We start from the raw sequence: 21,730 nt of genomic DNA, 5'->3' as shown, positions 1-21,730 counted from the left end.
CCTTGTGATATTTGGAAGCAGGGGGTTAGGGGATTGGATTGTTGAGATGCAAGAGTACTCATTTGAGTATGTGGTTTTTATGATCCAAGCAATCAGCCTTTGTGATTGCACAGCCTGAACACTGAAGTATCTACTTTTGTGCTTTTAGAATATCTATATTCATGCATACTTGTGAGTGATTTGTGTTCCCTAAAAATTACTTGAAAATAAACTTCAATTCTTAGAGCAACAGAATTGATGTTTTGACTGTAGAGAAAAAGACCTTGAGTGTCATTTCATCTCATTGTGATCAAGGGGTACTCGCATGGTGTCAGGAGGCTGTCACTCCTTGTTTACCCTCAGAGGGTAACTTTTCCCTGAAAGGAAAACTCTGGCCTGGGAGATGGAATCTCCTTTGGCTGTTGTCTGGGTCAGGCCATGGGATGTGACAGTCCTGTGCTGTTGTGCCAGCAGCAGGTGGTTGTGCTGGAGTGCCCTGACATTTCCTGTAGCCCCCCAGGGCTGTGCTTGGCCACTCAATTGAGCAGCTACCCTGACTGAGGCTGGAGCAGCCTGGCACCTCCAGTGTCACCCGTGGCTTGCGTGGGAAGAGGAGGGAAAGGAGATTCCCCCTGGCACTGCCTAGGTGTCCAGTGGGAGAGTGGGAGAAGCAGAGGTTGTGTCTCTAGAGGGGAAGTGGCTGTGCTGGAAAGGAGGGAGGGAGAGGACATGAGCCATGACTTCAGTGTGTGTCCCATTGGGTTCCTGGGGAGCCCCAGGGAGAGCTGGAGGGAGCCCCGAGAGAGCTGAGCAAGTGGCCAAGTCTGGCGCTGGTCCTGTGCTGCTGGGCCGGGCTCCTGAGCCTGAGAGAGCTGCTGGCAAGCAGAGAGTGCTGCAGAGAGAGAGCTCTGGGCAGGAGCAGCTCCTCTGCAGAGCGCAGCAGGGCTGAGGGCACTGCCTGCAGGCAGCAGGGCAGGGCAGAGAGAGGAGGCAGAGAGAGGAGAAAGGCAGCCTGGGCTGGGAGGAGAGCTGAGAGCTGCCTGGGCTGGGGGAGAGAGAAATCTTCCCAGCCTCTGCCATGGTGAGTCTCTGGCTGCAGGGCAGGGAAGCTGGGCTTCCTGGAGGGGGTCTTCCTTCTCCAGCTGGCAGCCTGGGCCACAGCTGCTGGGATCCTTGCGGAGGATTTTGGTGGGCAGGAGGAAAAGGTTTGGCAGAGCAGGGCTGTCCTGGAGCAGCGTCAGAGGGAGAGGCCATGGGGCTGCCTTCTGCTGGGGATGGCTGCAGGGGCTGAGGGGGTGTGTGCAGGCAGGGGTGCCCAGGGCTGTCCTTCAGAGCAGGGTCCTGCAGCCCAGGGGCTGTGTGCTGGGGCAGGGACTCTGCTGCCTGCCTGCCTGCCAGGGGCAGCTCTCAGCCTGCCTGGAGAGCTCCCTGGTGCTGGCAGAAGCTGTGGCTGGCAGGAGACAGGGAGCACAAGGAAGGGTCCTTCTGGTTTTGTGACGTTTCTGTGGGGGACCACTACTCATGGATCCAAAATCATACCCAGATTTTTTCTGGGGGGATTTTCATATGCACAGTGAGGGTTCAGGTTCCTGCTGGGAAACCTGGCTTTCCTCAGGCTGTACTTCCACTTTTCTCTGTCTTTTTAAGGTGGGAGGGAACCTCATCTGTGGAGGTGAGATAATGTTCTGTCAGTTCCTACACCATCAACCTTCTGTGTGCTAGTAACCTCAGCCAGTGCTTTCACCCTCCTTTTCCCTACAGATACATCCAGCATCACCTTCCCAGGTTCATCAGGGTCTGTGTGACAGCAGAGCCCTCAGCCAGCCCGTGGGGCTCTGGGGTGTTGGGCACCTTCTCCTCCATCTGCTCACAGGAGAGCTGAAGTGCATCTGTGCTGCCATGTGCCCACCTCCCCCTGCCAGGGGCTGGAGGTGCCTGCCAGGCATTATCACCATCTGGGAGGGGTTGTGCAGGGCTGGGGGAGGGAAAGGCTTTCCTGAGTGCCTTTGCTCTGCCTCTCTCCATGCCCCCCTCAGCTGCTCTTGCTGTTGATGTCAGGCTGGGAGCGGGAGTTTCAGCTGCAGGCACAGCTCTTGGGGCTCCTGCCATGCAGATGGTTTCAGGCAAGGAGGTGTCCAGCTGTGCTCTGTCCTGGGAAGCTCTGGGCAGTGCAGTCTGAGTGAGGCTGGGCAGGGAGCTGACCTCCCTTCATCAGATGCCCTCATTCCATCGCTGGGCTGTCTCCTTGGGCTGTCTGTCCAAGCTGGGAGCTGCCTTCCAGGGGGCACAATGAGCCTGGTGTGTCCTGGGCTGGAAACGGGGTGCTGAGAGCTTGAGAAAGGGTCAGACACTGAGTGCTCTGAGCTGGGTCCCTCTGCTCTCAGCAGGGAGAGGCAGAGACACAGCCCAGCTCCCCCTTCTCTGCATGCAGCTGTAGGCAATGCTCTTTGCTCACTCTGTTCTGCCTCAGTGCTGCAGCAATGCTGAGGGGTTCTGATCCCCAAGAACACTCCCCAGAGGAGATGGGGGGAGCTATAAAAAACAAACCTCTCAAACTGCCTTCTGTTTTGTGGGCTCTTTTATGCAGAGAGCACAGAACATGCAAGACTTTGGCAGCACCAATGATTGCATATGAATAATTTCTACTCTGATATTGGTCCCTGACCCCACCATTCCCATGAAGCCCCCATTGCAGGGCTGGGAAAACTCCTTGGCAGCCAGTGAACAGAGTCTCTGCTGCAGACACAAACATCAACAAGCAGGGTTGTAGCCATGGGCTTTAGGGAAGAACTCCGAGAAAAGTGTGTGTGTGTAGGATGGAGATTTGGAATGGGAATTGGGTCTCATTTTTCAGAGAATCATCTCCTAAATTTTTTTTGTCTTTCCTCCTCAAACAGCTCCCCACGCCTTTTATAATCTGCAGTTGTCCAACAGCAGCTCTATCAGGCAGTTCCTCCTCCTGGCATTTGCAGACAGGCGGGAGCTGCAGCTCTTGCACTTCTGGCTCTTCCTGGGCATCTACCTGGCTGCCCTCCTGGGCAACGGCCTCATCATCACCACCATCGCCTGTGACCACCACCTCCACACCCCCATGTACTTCTTCCTCCTCAACCTCTCCCTCCTCGACCTGGGATCCATCTCCACCACCCTGCCCAAAGCCATGGCCAATTCCCTCGGGGACAACACGGACATCTCCTACAAGGCATGTGCTGCACAGCTTTTCTTCTTTGTCTTCTTCATCACAGCAGAATTCTCTCTCCTGACCATCATGTCCTACAACCGCTCCGTGGCCATCTGCAAACCCCTGCACTACGGGACCCTCCTGGGCAGCAGAGCTTGTGTCCACATGGCAGCAGCTGCCTGGGGCACTGGGTTTCTCACTGCTCTGCTGCACACAGCCAATACATTTTCCCTGCCCCTCTGCCAGGGCAATGCCCTGGACCAGTTCTTCTGTGAAATTCCCCAGATCCTCAAGCTCTCCTGCTCACACTCCTACCTCAGGGAACTTGGGCTTCTTGTGGTCAGTGCCTGTTTAGCTTTTGGCTGTTTTGTTTTCATCGTGGTGTCCTATGTGGAGATCTTCAGGGCTGTGCTGAGGATCCCCTCTGAACAGGGAAGGCACAAAGCCTTTTCCACGTGCCTCCCTCACCTGGCCGTGGTCTCCCTGTTCATCAGCACTGGCATCTTTGCATACCCGAAGCCCCTCTCCATTTCCTCCCCATCCCTGAACCTGGTAGTGACAGTTCTATATTCAGTGGTTCCTCCAGCAGTGAACCCCCTCATCTACAGCATGAGGAACCAGGAACTCCAGGGTTCTCTGAGGAAGCTGATGACTGGTATTTTTCAGCAGCCATAGACTGCCTGCCTTCATCTGCGATCGGATGCAGGCGTATACCATGAGCTGTCAAGTTAGCTTTTTTTTTTTTTTTTCTTTTTTTCGATATTGTATGTTCTTATTTTAAAGAAATGTCGCTATTCATCCCCTCCCCATTTTCCACCCATATTGTGTCATACAGATACTTAATGTTTGTGGGGTTGTGGCTTGTATTAAGTAAAACAAATGAATCTTCAACATTTTTTTTTTCTCTGATACCCATCCTAAATGCAGCAGGAATGTATGGGAAGGAAAAGTAATGTCATTATTCAACCCTCCTGCTTTATTATGCACCAGCCTTTTCTGATCAATAAACTTTGTGTAAGTGGAGGACCTCTACTCAATTAAAGTGAAATAAATGAATGTTCACCATTTTTTTTCTCTGATTTCTCTGGTCAGTGTTTCAGGAAAGAAAGGGAAGTGAAAGCCCCTCCCTGGCTGCAGCAGCCCTGGGAAGGCTGCTCTGTGCCTGGAGCAGTCAGAGCTGTTGAGGAGCACAAGGGCCAGGGCTGTTGTGCTGGGCTGGGCAGAGGGGATGGCCCCGAGGGGCTGCAGAGCTCTGCGGATCTCCTGGAGAGGAGAGCAGGGGACACAGGGTGCCTCCTGCTCCTTTTGCCATGCATGGTCACCCATCTGGGGCTCTGAGCTCTCTCTGCCCCCCAGGAGCTGCTGTGCCCTTCTGAGGGGCTGGGGCTGTGGTGGGACTGCCCAGAGCAGCCTGGGGAGGGCACTGGTGTGGGGCCAGCATCAACTGGGCTGTGCTGGGAGAGAGGGGAGGGGAGGTGGGAGAGCCTGGAGGGAGCTGTTCTGGGCTGGCAAGTGAAACCCTGGCAGAGAAAGCCATGGGTGTGTAACTGGCCCTGCAAGAGCACTCGAGGGCAAAAGCAACATCTCCCATGGCTGTGTTGGAGACCAAGGCTGAAGAAGAAGGGAAGTGCAGGGCTCCTGCTGATGGGACAGGGATCTGAGGAAGAGGAGACACCAATGATGCTGAGGGACTCAATGCCTTCTGGGATGGAGTCTTTCCTCAGGAGCTCTCCCAGGCTTCTCTGTTCCATGGAAGGCGTCAAGGACCAGCAGAGCTCATCTGGAGAGAAATCTCAGAAGGACAAGTGCCAGTGTCTGCCCCTGCAGGGGACTCACCCGGGCCATGGCACAGGCTGGGGCTACCTGGCTGGGAGCAGTCCTGTGGGAAAGGTCTTGGTGGGCACTTGTCATGACCTGGGGAGGGCACCCAGGGAGTCACAGCTTGCACCCCCTTGCTTTCTAAACTCCTTCTCAGAGAGGAGCCAAGGTGCTGCTGGATCCAACCTTAGTGCCTGACCTGGCCCTGCTGGGGAGAGGGACTGAAACCATACTGTCCCAGAAAATGCTTGACAGCTCCTCTGACACCACTGACTGGTACAGAGTGAAAGGACTGAGGGTCACATTATCACTTAGAGGAGCAATTCTTTCCCTAGGAAAGAAACAAAACAAGCCTAACAAAATCAGACAAACAAACAGCGATAAGAGGAATGTCCTGGGGCATTCCTAAATCCCCAGCCCAGAGCAAGACTGATTAGAGGGATGGGATCAGAAGCATCCATCCCAGGCTCTGAGGCACACACTCTTCTCAGACCACGCCACGCTTAATTCTGTCCCTGAGTTTTTACCCATCCCAGCAAAACTCCAGACTCTTTGTGTTTGTGAAGCCTGCAGGACCACAGATCACAAGCACTCTTCTAACCGGAGGCAGGAGGTGCAAAGCAGCTTCCATCCCTCAAGGTGGTACATGGGCTAAGATAGGGACATAGGTTGGGTTGCAGCCTGTGACTGCCTCCCAAACCCTTGACAGCGGAGGATAAAGACTGACCACATACTTTTTTTCCTCCCACAGAATGTTTTATGTGTCTTGTAGGTCCATACCAGACTCCTCATTCATTTCCAAAAAGGTGGCACGGCTAGTCCTTTTGGAGTGACCATGAGAAATACATTGTCATGTATTTCATGAGAAATACATGAGAAATACAAGTGTGGTCTGTCACATCCCTTCACACCCAAAGAGTTCTATGACTTTATGATGGAACTTCTCTTGGTAGTCTAAACCCTTCACAAAGGTCACCTTGGGAGGTCCAGACTGTAGGGAAAGAACAAGAAGTTTTACCCCGAGGGTATCCTTGGGTTAGAGCTTTACCCAGAGGGGTTCTGGATCAGCCCAGGATTTTGTTTTCAAGGCAAAGCCAGGGAGAGCAGAGAGAAAGCAGAGAAGGTCTGGAAATGTTGGGGTGAGATTAAGTTGGGAAAGCAGGAAGGGTGACAACAGCCTGAAGGGAAGGAGCTGCAGGCATGGACAGTGTAGGCCAGCCTGCAGGAGAGGTGGCCAAGGGCTCTGTCAAGGAGTGAGGTCATTGTCCCCTTGGCCATAGCAGTGTCCTGGGCCACCAAGGCTGGGGAGAGGAAACTTTCTCTTGAGGCTCTCAGGATCTGCCTTCCCAGGGCCTGGGGTCAGGGCTTGGCCTTTCTGCTGCATCCAACAAACCAAAGGGTTTTCTCACCATTACAGCCACCAGCACAGGGCCTTTGCCTCCTGCAATCATGGCCTCCAGGGATATTCTCTAACGAGGCCATGGGGAGGCTCTGGCAGGCTCAGGGGGGCCCATCAGTGTGTTAAGGTATTTTGGGTTTTGCTTCTGACTTTATCAGAGATTTTTTTTTTTCTTCTCTCAATATCTGAAGTTCATTTAATGAGCCTGAAAAGCCCAAAGGAGCTGTTTATCTTTTGTTTTTTCCTTCATGTCTTCAAGACGTGTAGAGCTCCTTGGAGGTATTAATTTTGTTCCCGATGGATATCAGGATGAAGATTTCAATGTGCACCTTTGCAGTCTTATTTGAGAGGGAATATTTCATTATTTGTACTTCAGCGGGGAGGTTCTAGCAGCATTCTCCAAGTGTAATGACCCAGAGGGTCTCCTCAGGAGGTCTGCACCAGAAGGAGAAGCAGCTCCTTGAGGTGTGACCCTGGATGGACACCCTTGCTCCTCACCTCCCCAACCCCACCACTGCTCTCCTTGGCCCCTGGCACTTGCATCACTTCTCCTCCCATCAGACTTCTTCCCTGCTCTCTGCAGCTGGATGGTTCAGCTCCTTTGCACCAGCTCCCCCCTCTTTTCCTTAGAGAACTGCTGCACACGGGCACAGCAGGAGTTTTCCTCTCTGCAAACAAAGCAAAGCAAAGCATGATAAATTTTCATGGCCAATCAAACACACTCCTCAACCATAGGCTAAGTACGAGCTGTACCCTCATGAGGTTGTTCCCATGTGCCCCTCTCCCCTCTGTTCCCCCCAGTGATGCTCGTGACCAAACCCCTCCTCCCCCTTTAGTTCCCCAATTAAAGTGCTGCCCAATTAACGCCGATTCACTGCCCTCTACTGAGGGCTCCAAAGCTGGAAATGAGGGGCGTGGGGGGAATATTAGGAGAAATCAAATGGAGAGTAAAAAGGAAAACTGATTGAAATTAATTAAATTATATAATTGTTAAATAGAATCTTAAAATAAAAGAATAAATAAATAAATAAATGCATAAAATAATTAGATAATAAATAATTAAAATTAAAAAATAAAAAATAAAAAAATCAAAATAAAGAATAAAAATAAAGAATAAAAATAAAGAATAAAGAATAATAGATAAGAAATAAATTATATAATAAATAATAGCAATTGAATAATAAAAAAAGAAAGTAAATAAATAAATTATAATAATTTTTAAACATAATAAAACGAGAACGATGTGAATAATAATAATAAATATAAAAATTATAGGAATAAATGATTATGAGTAATTCAAGTAACAGTAAATATTGATGTAAAATAATACATATAATATATAGTAACAAATATAACTGATAATTAATAATAATAATTTAAATTATATAATAATAAATATGAACATATAAAGATATAATATATAATACATGTATAGACTAAAAATTAAGTATTAAAAATAATAATAAATTATATATTATAAACATACTATATAATATATAGTATAGATATTCTATATATTTTATATATATAGTACTATTTATATAATATATATAATTAAAAAATATAGAATAATAAGTAATAATGTTATTTAAAAATATATAATAAATAATGGTATACAGTATATAATAAATAAGGAATAAATTAATAAAATAATATATATATTATTATAAAATAAATATAATAAAAATAATAATACGTAATAATACGTAATAATACATAATAATGCATATTAATAAATAATAATATAAAATAATATTAAAATATAATAATAATATATGATTTATTATTATTATAATTATATGATTTATTATATATTATATTTGTATATTTTAATGTATTATCTATTACCTATTATATATATGATATATATTATATATTTATTATTATATATTATGCATTGTATATAACATTATATTATAAACATTATTATTATTAATATTATAAACAATATTGAAATATAGACGATTATAATATACAGTATATAATAATAAATATATTAAATACAGTACAAACCAGTACAGACCAGTAAAGACCAGAATAAACCAGTATCAACCAGTATAGATATTTATAGACCAGTATAACCAGTATAGAGCAGTATAGACCAGTACAAACAGTATAGACCACTATAAACCAGTAAAAACCAGTATCCACCAGTATAAACCAGTATAGCAAGTATAGACCAGTATAACAGTACAAACTAATATAAGCAGTATAAACCAGTATAGACCAGTATAGACCAGTTTAATTAGTAAAACCAGTATAAACCTATATAGACCACTATAGACCAGTATAAACCAGTATAACCAGTGTAGACCGGTATAACCAGTGTAAAAGAATATAAGCAGTATAAATGAGTACTGACCAGTATAGGCCAGTATAAACCAGTATAAACCAATAGAAACCAGTATAACCACTATAACGACTATAAACCGGTATAGACCTGTATAGACCAGTATAACCAGTATAGAGCAGCATAGACCAGTACAAACCCGTATAGACCATTATAAACCAGTATAAACCATTATAGACCAGTATAGCCAATATAAACGAATATAAGCAGTATAAACCAGTATAGACCAGTATAAGTCAGTAGAAACCAGTACAAGCCAGTATAAATTAGTATAAACAATTATAACCAGTATAGACCAGTACAGACCACTATGGACCAGTGTAGACCAGTATAAACTGTATAGACCAGTATAAACCTGTATAAACCAGTATAGACCAGTATAAACCAGTATAGACCAGTTTAAGCAGTATAAACCAGTGTAACCAACATAAACCCGTATAGACCTGTAAAGACCAGTATAAACGAATACTACCAGTAAAAACCAGTATAACCAGTATAGACCCGTATAAACCTTTATAAACCAGTATAAACCAGTATAGACCATTATAAACCTGTAAAACCAGTATAAACCATTATGACCAGTATAGACCAGTATCGAACAATATAACCAGTAAAGACCAATATAGACCAGTATAAACCAGTATAAACCGGTATCAACCAGTATAACCAGGATAGAGCAGTATAACCAGGATAGACCTGTATAAACCAGTATAAACCAGTATAGACCAGTATAGACCAGTACAAACCAATATAACCACGATAAACCAGTATAACCAGTATAGACCAGTATCAACCACTAAAAACCAGTACAGACCTGGACAGGCCAGAATAAACCAGTATAACCAGTATAGACCAGCACAGACCAGCATAAATCAATATAAACCGGTATAAACCAGTATAGACCAGTATAAACCAGCATAGACCAGTTTAGGCCAGTATAGACCAGTTTAGGCCAGTATACACCAGTTTTATCAGTATAAACTAGTATAACCAGTATAAACGAATAGAAGCAGTACAAATCAGTATAGACTAGTATCGGCCAGTATAGGCCAGTATAAACCAGTGTAACCAGTATAGACAAGTATACACCAGTTTAACGAGTATATACCAGTATAGAGCAGTACAGACTACTATAGACCAGTATAAACCAGTATAACCAGTATATACCAGTACAACCAGTACAACCAATATAGACCAGTACAGACCTGTATAGAGCACTATATCCAGTATAAACGAATATGAGGTACTAACCAGTATAGACCAGTATAAATCAGCATAACCATTATTACCAGTATAAACCAGTATAGACCTGCATCGACCAGTATAACCAGTATAGAGCAATATAGACCAGTACAAACCAGTACAGACCACTGTTAACCAGTAAACCAGTATAGACCAGTATAAACCATTATAACCACTATAACCAGTATAACCAGTATAAACCAGTATAGACCAGTATAGACCAGTACAGACCAGTATAAACCAGTATAACCACTACAGACCAGTGTAAACCGGTACAGACCAGTACAAACCAGTACAGATGAGTATAAACCAGTATAAGTACCATACACCACTATAGGCCAGTTAAAGCAGTACAGGCCAGTACACACCAGTATAAACCAGTCCCTCCCCATCCATCCCAGTCCCTCCCAGTTGACCCCAATCCCCTCCCAGTCTCTCCCAGTCCCTCCCAGTTGACTCCAAATCCCTCCCACCAATGAGAGCAATGTTGTGTTTGGGGAGGTTAGGAACAATGTTCTCCATGAAGCGTTGGATCTCAAAGGTTTCTCCTCACTGTCCAGCCCTCTTTCAGAGACCCTCTGCACCAATACCAGTTGAATATACAATTCTGAAGTGAAAACCAGTAAAACACAACTTTTTAAAAAACCTTTTTTGATGCTCTTTGTAATCTTCCTCCAAAATGGACCCTCTCCAATTTGCTGCGTGAGTCTTGAACACTAAAAACACCACAGGGTGACTCGCGGCTGCTCGGTACTGTAATGGGCCCCCTGGTGCCAGAGACTGAGCCCATGAGTACTGACAGGAGACTGAAAAAAAAACGGTTTTAAAAGTTAAAGCCAAAACAAAAACCCAAATTATTTTGAAGTATTTTGAAGCATTGGTTGGCCCCTTTGGGTCCTGTTACTGGCAAAGCCTCCCCAGAAACTTGTTAGAGAAGGTCACTGGAGGCCATGATTGCAGGGAGACAAAGGTTCTGTAAAGGTGGCTCTGAAGCCTCAGGTATTTCTTTATTTGTTTGTTTATGTATTTATGTATTTATTTATTGTATGGATCAGTCAGGCCAAACTCTGAACCCCAGGCAATAGGAAGGCAGAGCCCATCCCTCACTTGTGGGTCAGGATTCTTCTGGGGGCCATGGGGCATGATGATGAGCAATAAAAACTGTAGGAAAAATGCAGAACACCTCCCAACTACCCCAAAAAGGGGTGAGGAACATACCAAGTGCAGAGTGCCTGGTGCACTTCTGCCTGGTGGTGGTGATACAGTGACCATTTCTAAAGTCACCTTTCCAGGCACAGACTGTCCAGACAAAGGCCATTCCCATTCCTCTCCAACTGTCCCCTTCTCCTACTCTTTGTTCATTCAGATGACTCTCCCCTGGGTGCTGCTTTGAGCAGCAGGTTGTTCAAAGCTCGCCTGTCTTTCAGCAGCCTGATTGTCTCTTTAGCCACCTCTGTCATGATGATCACATCTTGTAGAGAGAACCACAAGTCCTCAGGTGTCGCCGATAATGAACTGGGAGCTTAGGCCCAGCTGTGCCCAATAATTAGGGCCTGCCCCAGCCGGAAATGGGCTGGGCTGAAGGGCAAAATAAAAGGCATGCTCCCAGAAGCAGAAGAAGACAAGAGATGAAGACGCCTGAGGAGAGGGACGGTGAGAGAGCTCCTGAAGAAGAGCCGTGTCCCCAAGAGAAGGCTCGCCGCAACATCTGGTGGAGAATGCGGGCAACAACAGCAGCCGTGAATGCTGAGGTAATATAAGAAGCTCTACACGACCACGTTGGTGCGGGAAGCTCTACAAAGCCAGGCTTAAATGCGAAAGGCGATATAAAGAGCTTCGAAATACGCAATCACGTCAGATGGAGCCACCACGTTGGTGTGGGACGCTCTATAAAGAGCTCCAAATACGCAACCACGGGAAAAGCTCCACAAGGCTAAGCTTAAATGCTGTAGGCGGCGTGTAGAGCTCGGAGTAGAAGCCCAGCACGGCAAGACAACAGCCCGGAATGGCGAGCCAGGCAGGAGAGAAGAATGAGGCTCGAAAGGAGCAGCAAGTTGGCGCACGGAACTCAAGCCCGAGGAATGCTGAAGGTGAAGCGGAGCTCTGAGTGCGCATCAAGTCAGTGCGGTCCTGAAACGGAGTCTCCCAGGGACACGCGATGCGGTCCTGAAACGGAGCCTCCCAGGGACACGTGACAGTGCGGTCCTGAAACGGAGCCCTAGGGACACGCGATAAGACTGGTGCGGTGAATGCTCGGAGAAGCCTCTGCATGGCTAGGCATCCCGAGGTGGCGAGTACCAGCGAAAGCTGAGCTGGTGTTTTAAGACCTCATCTCCTGCTAACAGAGGCTAAAGAGCCCGAATTTTCCCTCCTCAAAAAATAGGCGAAAAAAATGTTGAAAAATAATGAAATGTTAATGAAATGTTTAAATGAAATGTTAATGAAATGTTTAAATGAAATGTTAATGAAATGTTTAAATGAAATATTAAATTAATTGTAAAAATAATGAAATGTTTAAATTATTGCTATTTTTTCAACAAACAACAAAAAGGGGGGAAATGTAGAGAGAACCACAGGTCCTCAGGTGTCGCTGATAATGAACTGGGAGCTTAGGCCCAGGTGTGCCCAATAATTAGGGCCTGCCCCAGCGGGAAATGGGCAGGGCTGAAGGGCAAAATAAAAAGCATGCTCCCAGAAGCAGACAAGAGATGTAGACGCCTGAGGAGAGGGACGGCAGGAGAGCTCCGGAGAAGAGCCGAGTCCCCGAAAGAAGGCTCGCCGCAACAACATCTCTCTTTTCCCGTCTGTCTTTCTAAACCATTTCTCCTCAGATTCTTCTTCACTTTCTCTGTTTGACTTTTCTTGGCTGGCACAAAGGAAAACTGCTGTGCCCGTGTGCAGTCAGTTCTCTGAGGAGAGCAGGTGGGAGGTGATGCAGTAGAGCTGTAACCTCCAGCTGCAGAGAGGAGAGAAGTCTGATGCAAGGACCAGGGATGGAAGTCCCAGGTGGGACATAAAAACAATTGTGGGGTTGGGGGGGGTGAGAAGTTACCCACACTATGTCAGACTTCAGGAAATTTTTATCAGGAGAAACGAGTTTTCCTTAACCACAGTATGAAAGGAAGGCAGGAGGGCTCTACAGAGAGACCTGGACAGACTGGAGAGTTGGGCTGATTCCAATGGGATGAGGTTCAACAAGGCCAAGTGCTGGGTCCTGCACTTTGGCCACAACAACCCCATGGGGAGCTCCAGGCTGGGCACAGAGTGGTTGGAGAGCAGCCAGAGAGAGAGGGACCTGGGAGTCTGGATTGACAGGAAGCTGAAGAGGAGCCAGCAGTGTGCCCAGGTGGCCAAGAAGGCCAATGGCATCCTGGCCTGGATCAGGAACAGCGTGGCCAGCAGGTCCAAGGAAGTGATTCTGCCCCTGTACTCAGTGCTGGTGAGGCCACACCTCGAGTCCTGTGTCCAGTTCTGGGCCCCTCAGTTTTGGAAGGATATCGAGGTCCTGGACCAGGTCCAAAGGAGGCAACTGGGATGGTGAAGGGACTTGAGCACAGATCCTATGAGGAGAGGCTGAGGGAGCTGGGGCTGTTCAGGCTGGAGAAGAGGAGGCTCAGGGGAGACCTCATCACTCTCTACAACTCCCTGAAAGGAGGTTGGAGCCAGGGGGGGGTTGGGCTCTTTTCCCAGGTAACTCTCAGCAAGACAAGAGGGCAAGGTCTTAAGTTGTGCCAGGGGAGGTTTAGGTTGGATATTAGAAAGAATTTCTTTAGGGAGAGGGTGATCAGACATTGGAATGGGCTGCTCCGGGAAGTAGTGGATTCTCCATCTATTTAAAATATATAGATATTTAAAAGGAGACTGGATGTGGCACTCGGTGCCATGAGCTGGGAACTGCAGCGGTAGTGGATCAAGGGTTGGACTTGATGATCTCTGAGGTCCCTTCCAACCCAGCCAATTCTGGGATTCTATGAAATGTTCCTCCTTAACTAGAGTGGGAAAACCTCTCCAATTAGCTGTACAAGTCTTGAAGATGTGAAGAATATCCCATAGACAGCCATGGCCCTTTAGTGCTCTCTGTATTTCACTGAGCCCCAGGGTGTGTTTGGTGCTGAGTCCATGATCCTCAGGTGCTGAGAGATGAATGAACAAACTGCTCCAGAAGTCAGAATGGAACCTGAAAGTACCTTGAAGCATTGATTGGCCCCAGTGAGGGCCATTGCTGCCAGAGCCTCCCCATGGCCTTGTTAGAGCAGATCACTGGAAGCTATGATTGTAGGGAGGCAAAAATTCTGTATAGGTGGCTCTGAAAGCAAGGATTTTTCATTATTTATTTATGTATTCATGAAGCATTGAGGACAAACTCTGACCTCCAGTCAATGGGAAGGCAGAGCCCATCCCTCACTTGTAGGTCAGGACTCTTCCTACGGACAGTACAGTATGAAAATGTGTAATAAATATTCTGACATGTCTTGACCTCCCCAAGAAGGGGAAAGGAAGTCCAGAGCATCAGGACAAAATTACTCCTGGTAGACCATGGTGGTTGATGCAGCTGCCATGTCTGAGGTGACAAAGCCCTTGGTCCTGCTGGGCCTTTCAGCCTTCCAGAGCCCTTGGCCATCTCTCCTGCAGGCTGCCCTACTGTAGCAAGACAAACCTTTTTTAGGGCACAGCGCTCCAAGGTCCAAACAGGTGTTCCAGCAGAAACACACGAACAGTGCTCTGAGTCTGATGCTCTCAGGGCTGACCAGCCTGGATCAGTGCTACTGCTCCGAAAGTGGCCAGCCTCTGGCTTCCTCAGGTGTGAGCTTTATTGGCCCCCTAATCCTGCTCATGCGCAGTAGGGGCCCGCCCTAATCAGGCACAGGTGGGCTTAACACGAGGTCATGCCCACTACCTGGCAATTAGTGCCACCTGGTTGCCTCATTTCACTACACCCTACACTGTCCATGCCTGCAGCTCTTTCTTTAAGCTGCTTTAAAGAGGCTTTAAACTGAAGGAGAAGGAGGGATTGCAGTGATCACCCCTACAACTGATCTGGGATTAAACCAGTCCTGCTGACCCCGGGAGTCAAGCCTGGACTTTCCCAGGGCTGCCCTGAAGCCTTGGTGGTGACGTGAGAGTTATTGGGGGCGAGGGGGGAGGAACATGGTACGATTTTTCTATGTATTTTTATATATTTAGTATTTTTTCCTTTTTATCATTACTGTTTCATTAAACCTGTGTAGTTTAGTTTCCAACCCATAAGTCTCTCTCCTTTATTCTCTCTCCTTTCTTTATCAGGGTGGGGAGGGGCATTAATACAGAGATTTTGTCATTTGGTTAATTGGTGGCCCAGCATTGAACCCTGACAGATTTATTGGCGCCCAACGTGGGGCTTTAAGCTAATTAGCTCAAGCCCAGTTCAAATTTCAACTCATTTATATAAAAAGTTTGAATTTTGAGTCCAGTGGGAGGATACCCAGATTGCTCCGCTGAGTGGGAATCAAACAATTTTCTTTGGAAATTTCACAGGGTTGGAAATTAAACCAATCATGCTGCACCTTTGGCTCTCAGGGTGTGTGATCTGTGGCTTTTTATCTGGGATTAGTGTTGCTCTGTGGTTCATTCCTGGTAAGAGCTGCTTAAGAACCGTAGTTGTGGTATGGTCTTCAACAGTGTGTACATGGTACAATGGTTTTTCACACAGCTAGGAGATACCCATAGGATACACATTTCATGCCCATTGGACATATCCCTATATAGAGGAAATAGACTGCCCACAGGTCAAAGCACCCACACTGGGATAAGCTCTCAGGTATCTGAAAGAATTGGCTGTACGAGATGTGATCTATACCAATGGTGAGACTGTAGATCCTTATCACATGCCATGCCCTAAGCCTGTGAGGCAAAGGTTTGTGCATGCTGCACCATCCCCATTTAACCCTACACTATCAGTAATGTTATAGGTTCCAGCCTGGGCCATGGCCAAGGTGAGTCCCTGTCAGGGGCAGACCCTGGATTTGTCCTTCTGGTATGTCCTGAGGCTCCTGCCCATCCGAGCTCCCCTCCTGTGCCCTTTCCCTGAGCACAGAGCCCTGCAGACCCCTTCAGTACAGACTCAGGCACAGAGGGTGTTGAGTCCCTCAGCCCAGCTCTGCTGCTGGTATCAAATCCCCACCTGTCCCTACTCTGGCTTCCCACGGGGAGTTTCTGACCCCACTGAAACCTCCCACCCTCAACTGAAAAGGTCATCCTGGGATGCTCTCCCATTGTCCCACGGGTGAATAATTCACACAGATGTTAGAAATGACTTTGGATTAATTTTTATTTTTTGGGTTTTGAATTGTTCCTATAACAACCTGGCCATTCATGGCCTAGAAATGCCAATTCTTTCTTTGTATGGAAGTGTTGGGGACCAGGTCAGATTCCAATATGGTCCCTCAGGGGTCTATAACAGGACCAGTCCTGTTCAATATCTTCACCAGTGACACAGAGAGTGGCATCACGTGCACCCTCAGGGAATTTGAAAGTGACACCATGCTGAGTGGGTCACGTGAGACACTGGAAGGACAGGATGTCAAGTAGAGCAGATGGTTTTAGTTAGTGGACAATCAAGGACTCTGAGTAAGTGTTAGAACAAATCTTAAAACAGAACCCGGTGAGACAAAGAACAGACATTTCTGAGTTTTAGCAATACATATCTAAACATTAATAAGGAACATAACCATGAATGACAACAAAAAGAGAGGGAACGGTAAACACAATAGTTACAGACAAAAAACAAACAATCAAATCCCCCCCCCTAAATAAACAAAAGAAGGCAATAAGATATTGTGAGACTCATTTGTGGAGATCGGTGATGAATTTTTCATTGTTGAAAGATGTCAATGGAATAATTTTACAGAGAGAACCCTTGAGCTCTTGGTTCCTCATGCTGTAGATGAGGGGGTTCACTGCTGGAGGAACCACCGAGTATAAAAATGACACCACCAGATCCATGGAAGGGGAGAAGACGGAGAGGGGCTTCAGGTAGGCAAAGATGGCTGTGCTGATGAACAGGGAGACCACGGCCAGGTGAGGGAGGCACGTGGAAAAGGCTTTGTGCCTTCCCTGCTCAGAGGGGATCTTTAGCACAACCCTGACGATCTCCACATAGGACACCACGATGAAAACAAAACACCCAAATGATAAAGAGGCACTGACCACAAGAAGCCCAATTTCCCTGCGGTAGGAGTGTGAGCAGGAGAGCTTGAGGATCTGGGGGATTTCACAGAAGAACTGGTCCAGGGCATTGCCCTGGCAGAGGGGCAGGGAAAATGTATTGGCTGTGTGCAGCAGAGCAGTGAGAAACCCAGTGCCCCAGGCAGCTGCTGCCATGTGGACACAAGCTCTGCTGCCCAGGAGGGTCCCGTAGTGCAGGGGTTTGCAGATGGCCACGTAGCGGTTGTAGAACATGATGGTCAGGAGAGAAAGCTCTCCTGAGATGAAGAAGACAAAGAAGAAAAGCTGTGCAGCACATGCCTTGTAGGAGATGTCCGTGTTGTCCCGAGGGAATTGGCCATGGCTTTGGGCAGAGTGGTGGAGATGGATCCCAGGTCGAGGAGGGAGAGGTTGAGGAGGAAGAAGTACATGGGGGTGTGGAGGTGGTGGTCACAGGCGATGGTGGTGATGATGAGGCCATTGCCCAGGAGGGCAGCCAGGTAGATGCCCAGGAAGAGCCAGAAGTGCAAGAGCTGCAGCTCCCGCCTGTCTGCAAATGCCAGGAGGAGGAACTGGCTGATGGAGCTGCTGTTGGACATCTGCTGATTCTAAAAGGCATGGGGAGCTGTTTGAGGAGGAAACACAAAAAATTTAGGAGACGATTCTCTGAAAAATGAGACCCATTTCCCCTTCCATATCCCCATCCTACACACACACACTTTTCTAGGAGTTCTTCCCTAAAGCCCATGGCTACAACCCTGCTTGTTGATGTTTGTGTCTGCAGCAGGGACTCTGTTCACTGGCTGCCAAGGAGTTTTCCCAGCACTGCAATGGGGGCTTCATGGGAATGGTGGGGTCAGGGACCAATATCAGAGTAGAAATTATTCATATGCAATCATTGGTGATGCCAAAGTCTTGCATGTTCTGTGCTCTCAGCATAAAAGAGCCCGCAAAACAGAAGGCAGTTTGAGAGGTTTGTTTTTTCTAGCTCCCCCCATCTCCTATGGGGAGTGTTCTTGGGGATCAGAACCCCTCAGCATTGCTGCAGCACTGAGGCAGAACAGAGTGAGCAAAGAGCATTGCCTGCAGCTGCATGCAGAGAAGGGGGAGCTGGGCTGTGTCTCTGCCTCTCCCTGCTGAGAGCAGAGGGACCCAGCTCAGAGCACTCAGTGTCTGACCCTTTCTCAAGCTCTCAGCACCACGTTTCCAGCCCAGGACACACCAGGCTCATTGTGCCCCCTGGAAGGCAGCTCCCAGCTTGGACAGACAGCCCAAGGAGACAGCCCAGGGATGGAATGAGGGCATCTGATGAAGGGAGGTCAGCTCCCTGCCCAGCCTCACTCAGACTGCACTGCCCAGAGCTTCCCAGGGCAGAGCACAGCTGGACACCTCCTTGCCTGAAACCATCTGCATGGCAGGAGCCCCAAGAGCTGTGCCTGCAGCTGAAACTCCCGCTCCCAGCCTGACATCAACAGCAGCTGAGGGGGGCATGGAGAGAGGCAGAGGAAAGGCACTCAGGAAAGCCTTTCCCTCCCCCAGCCCTGCACAACCCCTCCCAGATGGTGATAATGCCTGGCAGGCACCTCCAGCCCCTGGGTAGGGGGAGGTGGGCACATGGCAGCACAGATGCACTTCACCTCTCCTGTGAGCAGATGGAGGAGAAGGTGCTCAACACCCCAGACCCCACGGGCTGGCTGAGGGCTGTGCTGTCACACAGACCCTGATGGAGCTGGGAAGCTGATGCTGGATGTATCTCTAGGAAGGTGAAAGCACTGGCTGAGGTTCCTAGCACACAGGAGGGTGATGGTGTAGGGACTCACAGCCCCTGACCTCACCTCCCCATATTAGGTTCTATCCCACCCTAACAAGACAGAAAATTACAGCCTGACAAAAGCCAAGTTCTCAATACAAATCTCTGCCCTGACTTTGCCTATGAAAATCCCTTCAAAAATATTCTGGTGTGATCTGGATATGTGAGCATTGCTGACCCACAGAAACGTCATAAAACCAGAAGGACCCTGCGCTGTGCTCCCTGTCTCCTGCCAGCCACAGCTTCTGCCAGCACCAGGGAGCTCCCTGGGCAGGCTGAGAGCTGCCCCTGGCAGGCAGGCAGGCAGCAGAGTCCCTGCCCCAGCACACAGCCCCTGGCAGGCTGGACCCTGCTCTGAAGGACAGCCCTGGGCACCCCTGCCTGCACACACCCCCTCAGCCCCTGCAGCCATCCCCAGCAGAAGGCAGCCCCATGGCCTCTCCCTCTGACGCTGCTCCAGGACAGCCCTGCTCTGCCAAACCTTTTCCTCCTGCCCACCAAAATCCTCCGCAAGGATCCCAGCAGCTGTGGCCCAGGCTGCCAGCTGGAGAAGGAAGACCCCCTCCAGGAAGCCCAGCTTCACTGCCCTGCAGCCAGAGACTCACCATGGCAGAGGCTGGGAAGATTTCTCTCTCCCCCAGCCCAGGCAGCTCTCAGCTCTCCTCCCAGCCCAGGCTGCCTTTCTCCTCTCTCTGCCTCCTCTCTCTGCCCTGCCCTGCTGCCTGCAGGCAGTGCCCTCAGCCCTGCTGCACTCTGCAGAGGAGCTGCTCCCGCCCAGAGCTCTCTCTCTGCAGCACTCTCTGCTTGCCAGCAGCTCTCTCAGGCTCAGGAGCCCGGCCCAGCAGCACAGGACCAGCACCAGACTTGGCCACTTGCTCAACTCTCTTGGGGCTCCCTCCAGCTCTCCCTGGGGCTCCCCAGGAACCCAATGGGACACACACTGAAGTCATGGCTCATGTCCCCTCCCTCCCTCCTTTCCAGCACAGCCACTTCCCCTCTAGAGACACACCCTCTGCTTCTCCCACTCTCCCACTGGACACCCAGGCAGTGCCAGGGGGAATCTCCTTTCCCTCCTCTTCCCACGCAAGCCACGGGTGACACTGGAGGTGCCAGGGCTGCTCCAACCTCAGTCAGGGCAGCTGCTCAATTGAGTGGCCAAGCACAGCCCTGGGGGGCTACAGGAAATGTCAGGGCACTCCAGCACAACCACCTGCTGCTGGCACAACAGCACAGGACTGTCACATCCCATGGCCTGACCCAGACAACAGCCAAAGGAGATTCCATCTCCCAGGCCAGTGCTTCCCTTTAAGGGAAAAGTTACCCTTGGAGGGTAAACAAGGAATGACAGCCTCCTGACACCATGCGAGTACCCCTTGATCACAATAAGATGAAATGAAATATTTATCTACAATCAAAACATCAATTCTGTTGCTCTAAGAATTGAAGTTTATTTTCAAGTAATTTTTCGGGAACACAAATCACAAGTATGCATGAAAACAGATATTATAAAAGCACAAAATTAGATACTTCAATGTTCAGGCTGTGCAATCACAAAGGCTGATTGCTTGGATCACAAAAACCACATACTCAAATGACATCTCAACAATGCAATCCCCTCACCCCATGAGTCCACACATCACAAGGCATGATGATATCATAAGGGAGTATAATAAGGCAATGATATCATGATGGCCACAAGCTTAGCATCTTCACTCCAGCTTCCTCAGTTCAATAGGTGCACTTTAGAAATTGATGTCTTTTAGGACACTAAAAGGGCATTCCAAATGAGAGACTTCTTTGTGGCATTACGTGCACTAACATTATTCACTATGAAGGGTGATCACAAACTTCACGACACTAGAGCATAAAAAAAACAAATAAGAATGGAAAACTTACACAAATGCAGCACAGATAAAAATACAAAAAGAACTCATAACTAATTTTCTCTCAGCTTTGGTCCTTCTGAAGATTTTAGCAACATTTTCATATCCCATTATCTTCTCTCATGGATAAGTTTTCCATAGTAACAACATTCCATTATCACATGTGCCCTTGCCATACACACACCTACCTATGTTAGTCGGCCAGTAAATGTCCATGAGACTCCATTAAACTATTGCTTATACTTTTCTACAACTTCTGTACTTCTACTTCTGTAAAACCATTGCATATATGTTTCTTTAAACTACTACTTCTATTTCTCTAAGTCTACTGCTTCACAAGAAATGAATCAATCAAGCAGAGAAGATTTTCTGGGGCTTTTCTTCCAGGTTCTTGTCTACTGAGATGTCACCAGCTTGTTCCATCCTCGTGAGAAACCATTCGAGATGTAATTCTCTTATTTCAGGGGACAGCTGACAGAAGCCTTACTGCAGGCTGCTCGAGGTGTCCCATCACATCACCCCTGGTGTCACAGAGGTTTCAGGAGAGCTCATGAAGCATCCCTCCTGACAGGCAAGGAGCAGTAACGCTCCTCTGAAGAGCTGTGCCAGCTCCTGGAGTCTGCAGGCATCTACAAGGTGGTGAAGGGTCTGGAGAAGAAGTGCTCTGAGGAGAGACTGAGGGAATTGGGAATGTGCAGTTGGGAGAAGATGAGGCTGAGAGGAGAGCTTCTTGCTCTCTACAACTCCCTGACAGGAGGTTGTGTTGAGGTGGGTGCTGGCCTCTTCTCTCAAGTGAACAATGAGAGGACAAGAGGACATGGCCTGAAGTTGCACCAGGGGAGGTCTAGGAGGAAGAATTTCTTTTCTGAGAGAGTCGTTAGGTGTT

The 21,730-nt window shown here is 48.1% G+C and overlaps 1 protein-coding gene, 1 long non-coding RNA gene and 1 pseudogene across 2 annotated transcripts in view; 2 read left to right on the top strand and 1 right to left on the bottom strand.

Annotated features, from left to right (window-relative positions):
- LOC139790612 (uncharacterized) overlaps positions 1–21,730 on the top strand; it is a 301,741-nt gene that overhangs the window by 276,120 nt on the left and 3,891 nt on the right. The window lies entirely within an intron of this gene.
- LOC139790546 (olfactory receptor 14A16-like) lies at positions 2,864–3,835 on the top strand (the record flags this gene model as incomplete). The annotated part of the gene is made up of 1 exon (XM_071732419.1): positions 2,864–3,835. A coding segment is annotated over one exon (972 nt), but the record flags the coding sequence as incomplete, so codon positions are not given.
- On the bottom strand, positions 16,792–17,755 carry LOC139790545 (olfactory receptor 14A16-like; annotated as a pseudogene).

This window comes from Heliangelus exortis (genome assembly GCF_036169615.1).
Source record: "Heliangelus exortis chromosome W unlocalized genomic scaffold, bHelExo1.hap1 SUPER_W_unloc_2, whole genome shotgun sequence".
In the NCBI taxonomy this organism is placed as follows: Eukaryota; Metazoa; Chordata; class Aves; order Apodiformes; family Trochilidae; genus Heliangelus; species Heliangelus exortis.
Note: the sequence above shows the minus strand (reverse complement) of the source record. Positions and strands in the feature narration are given on the sequence as shown.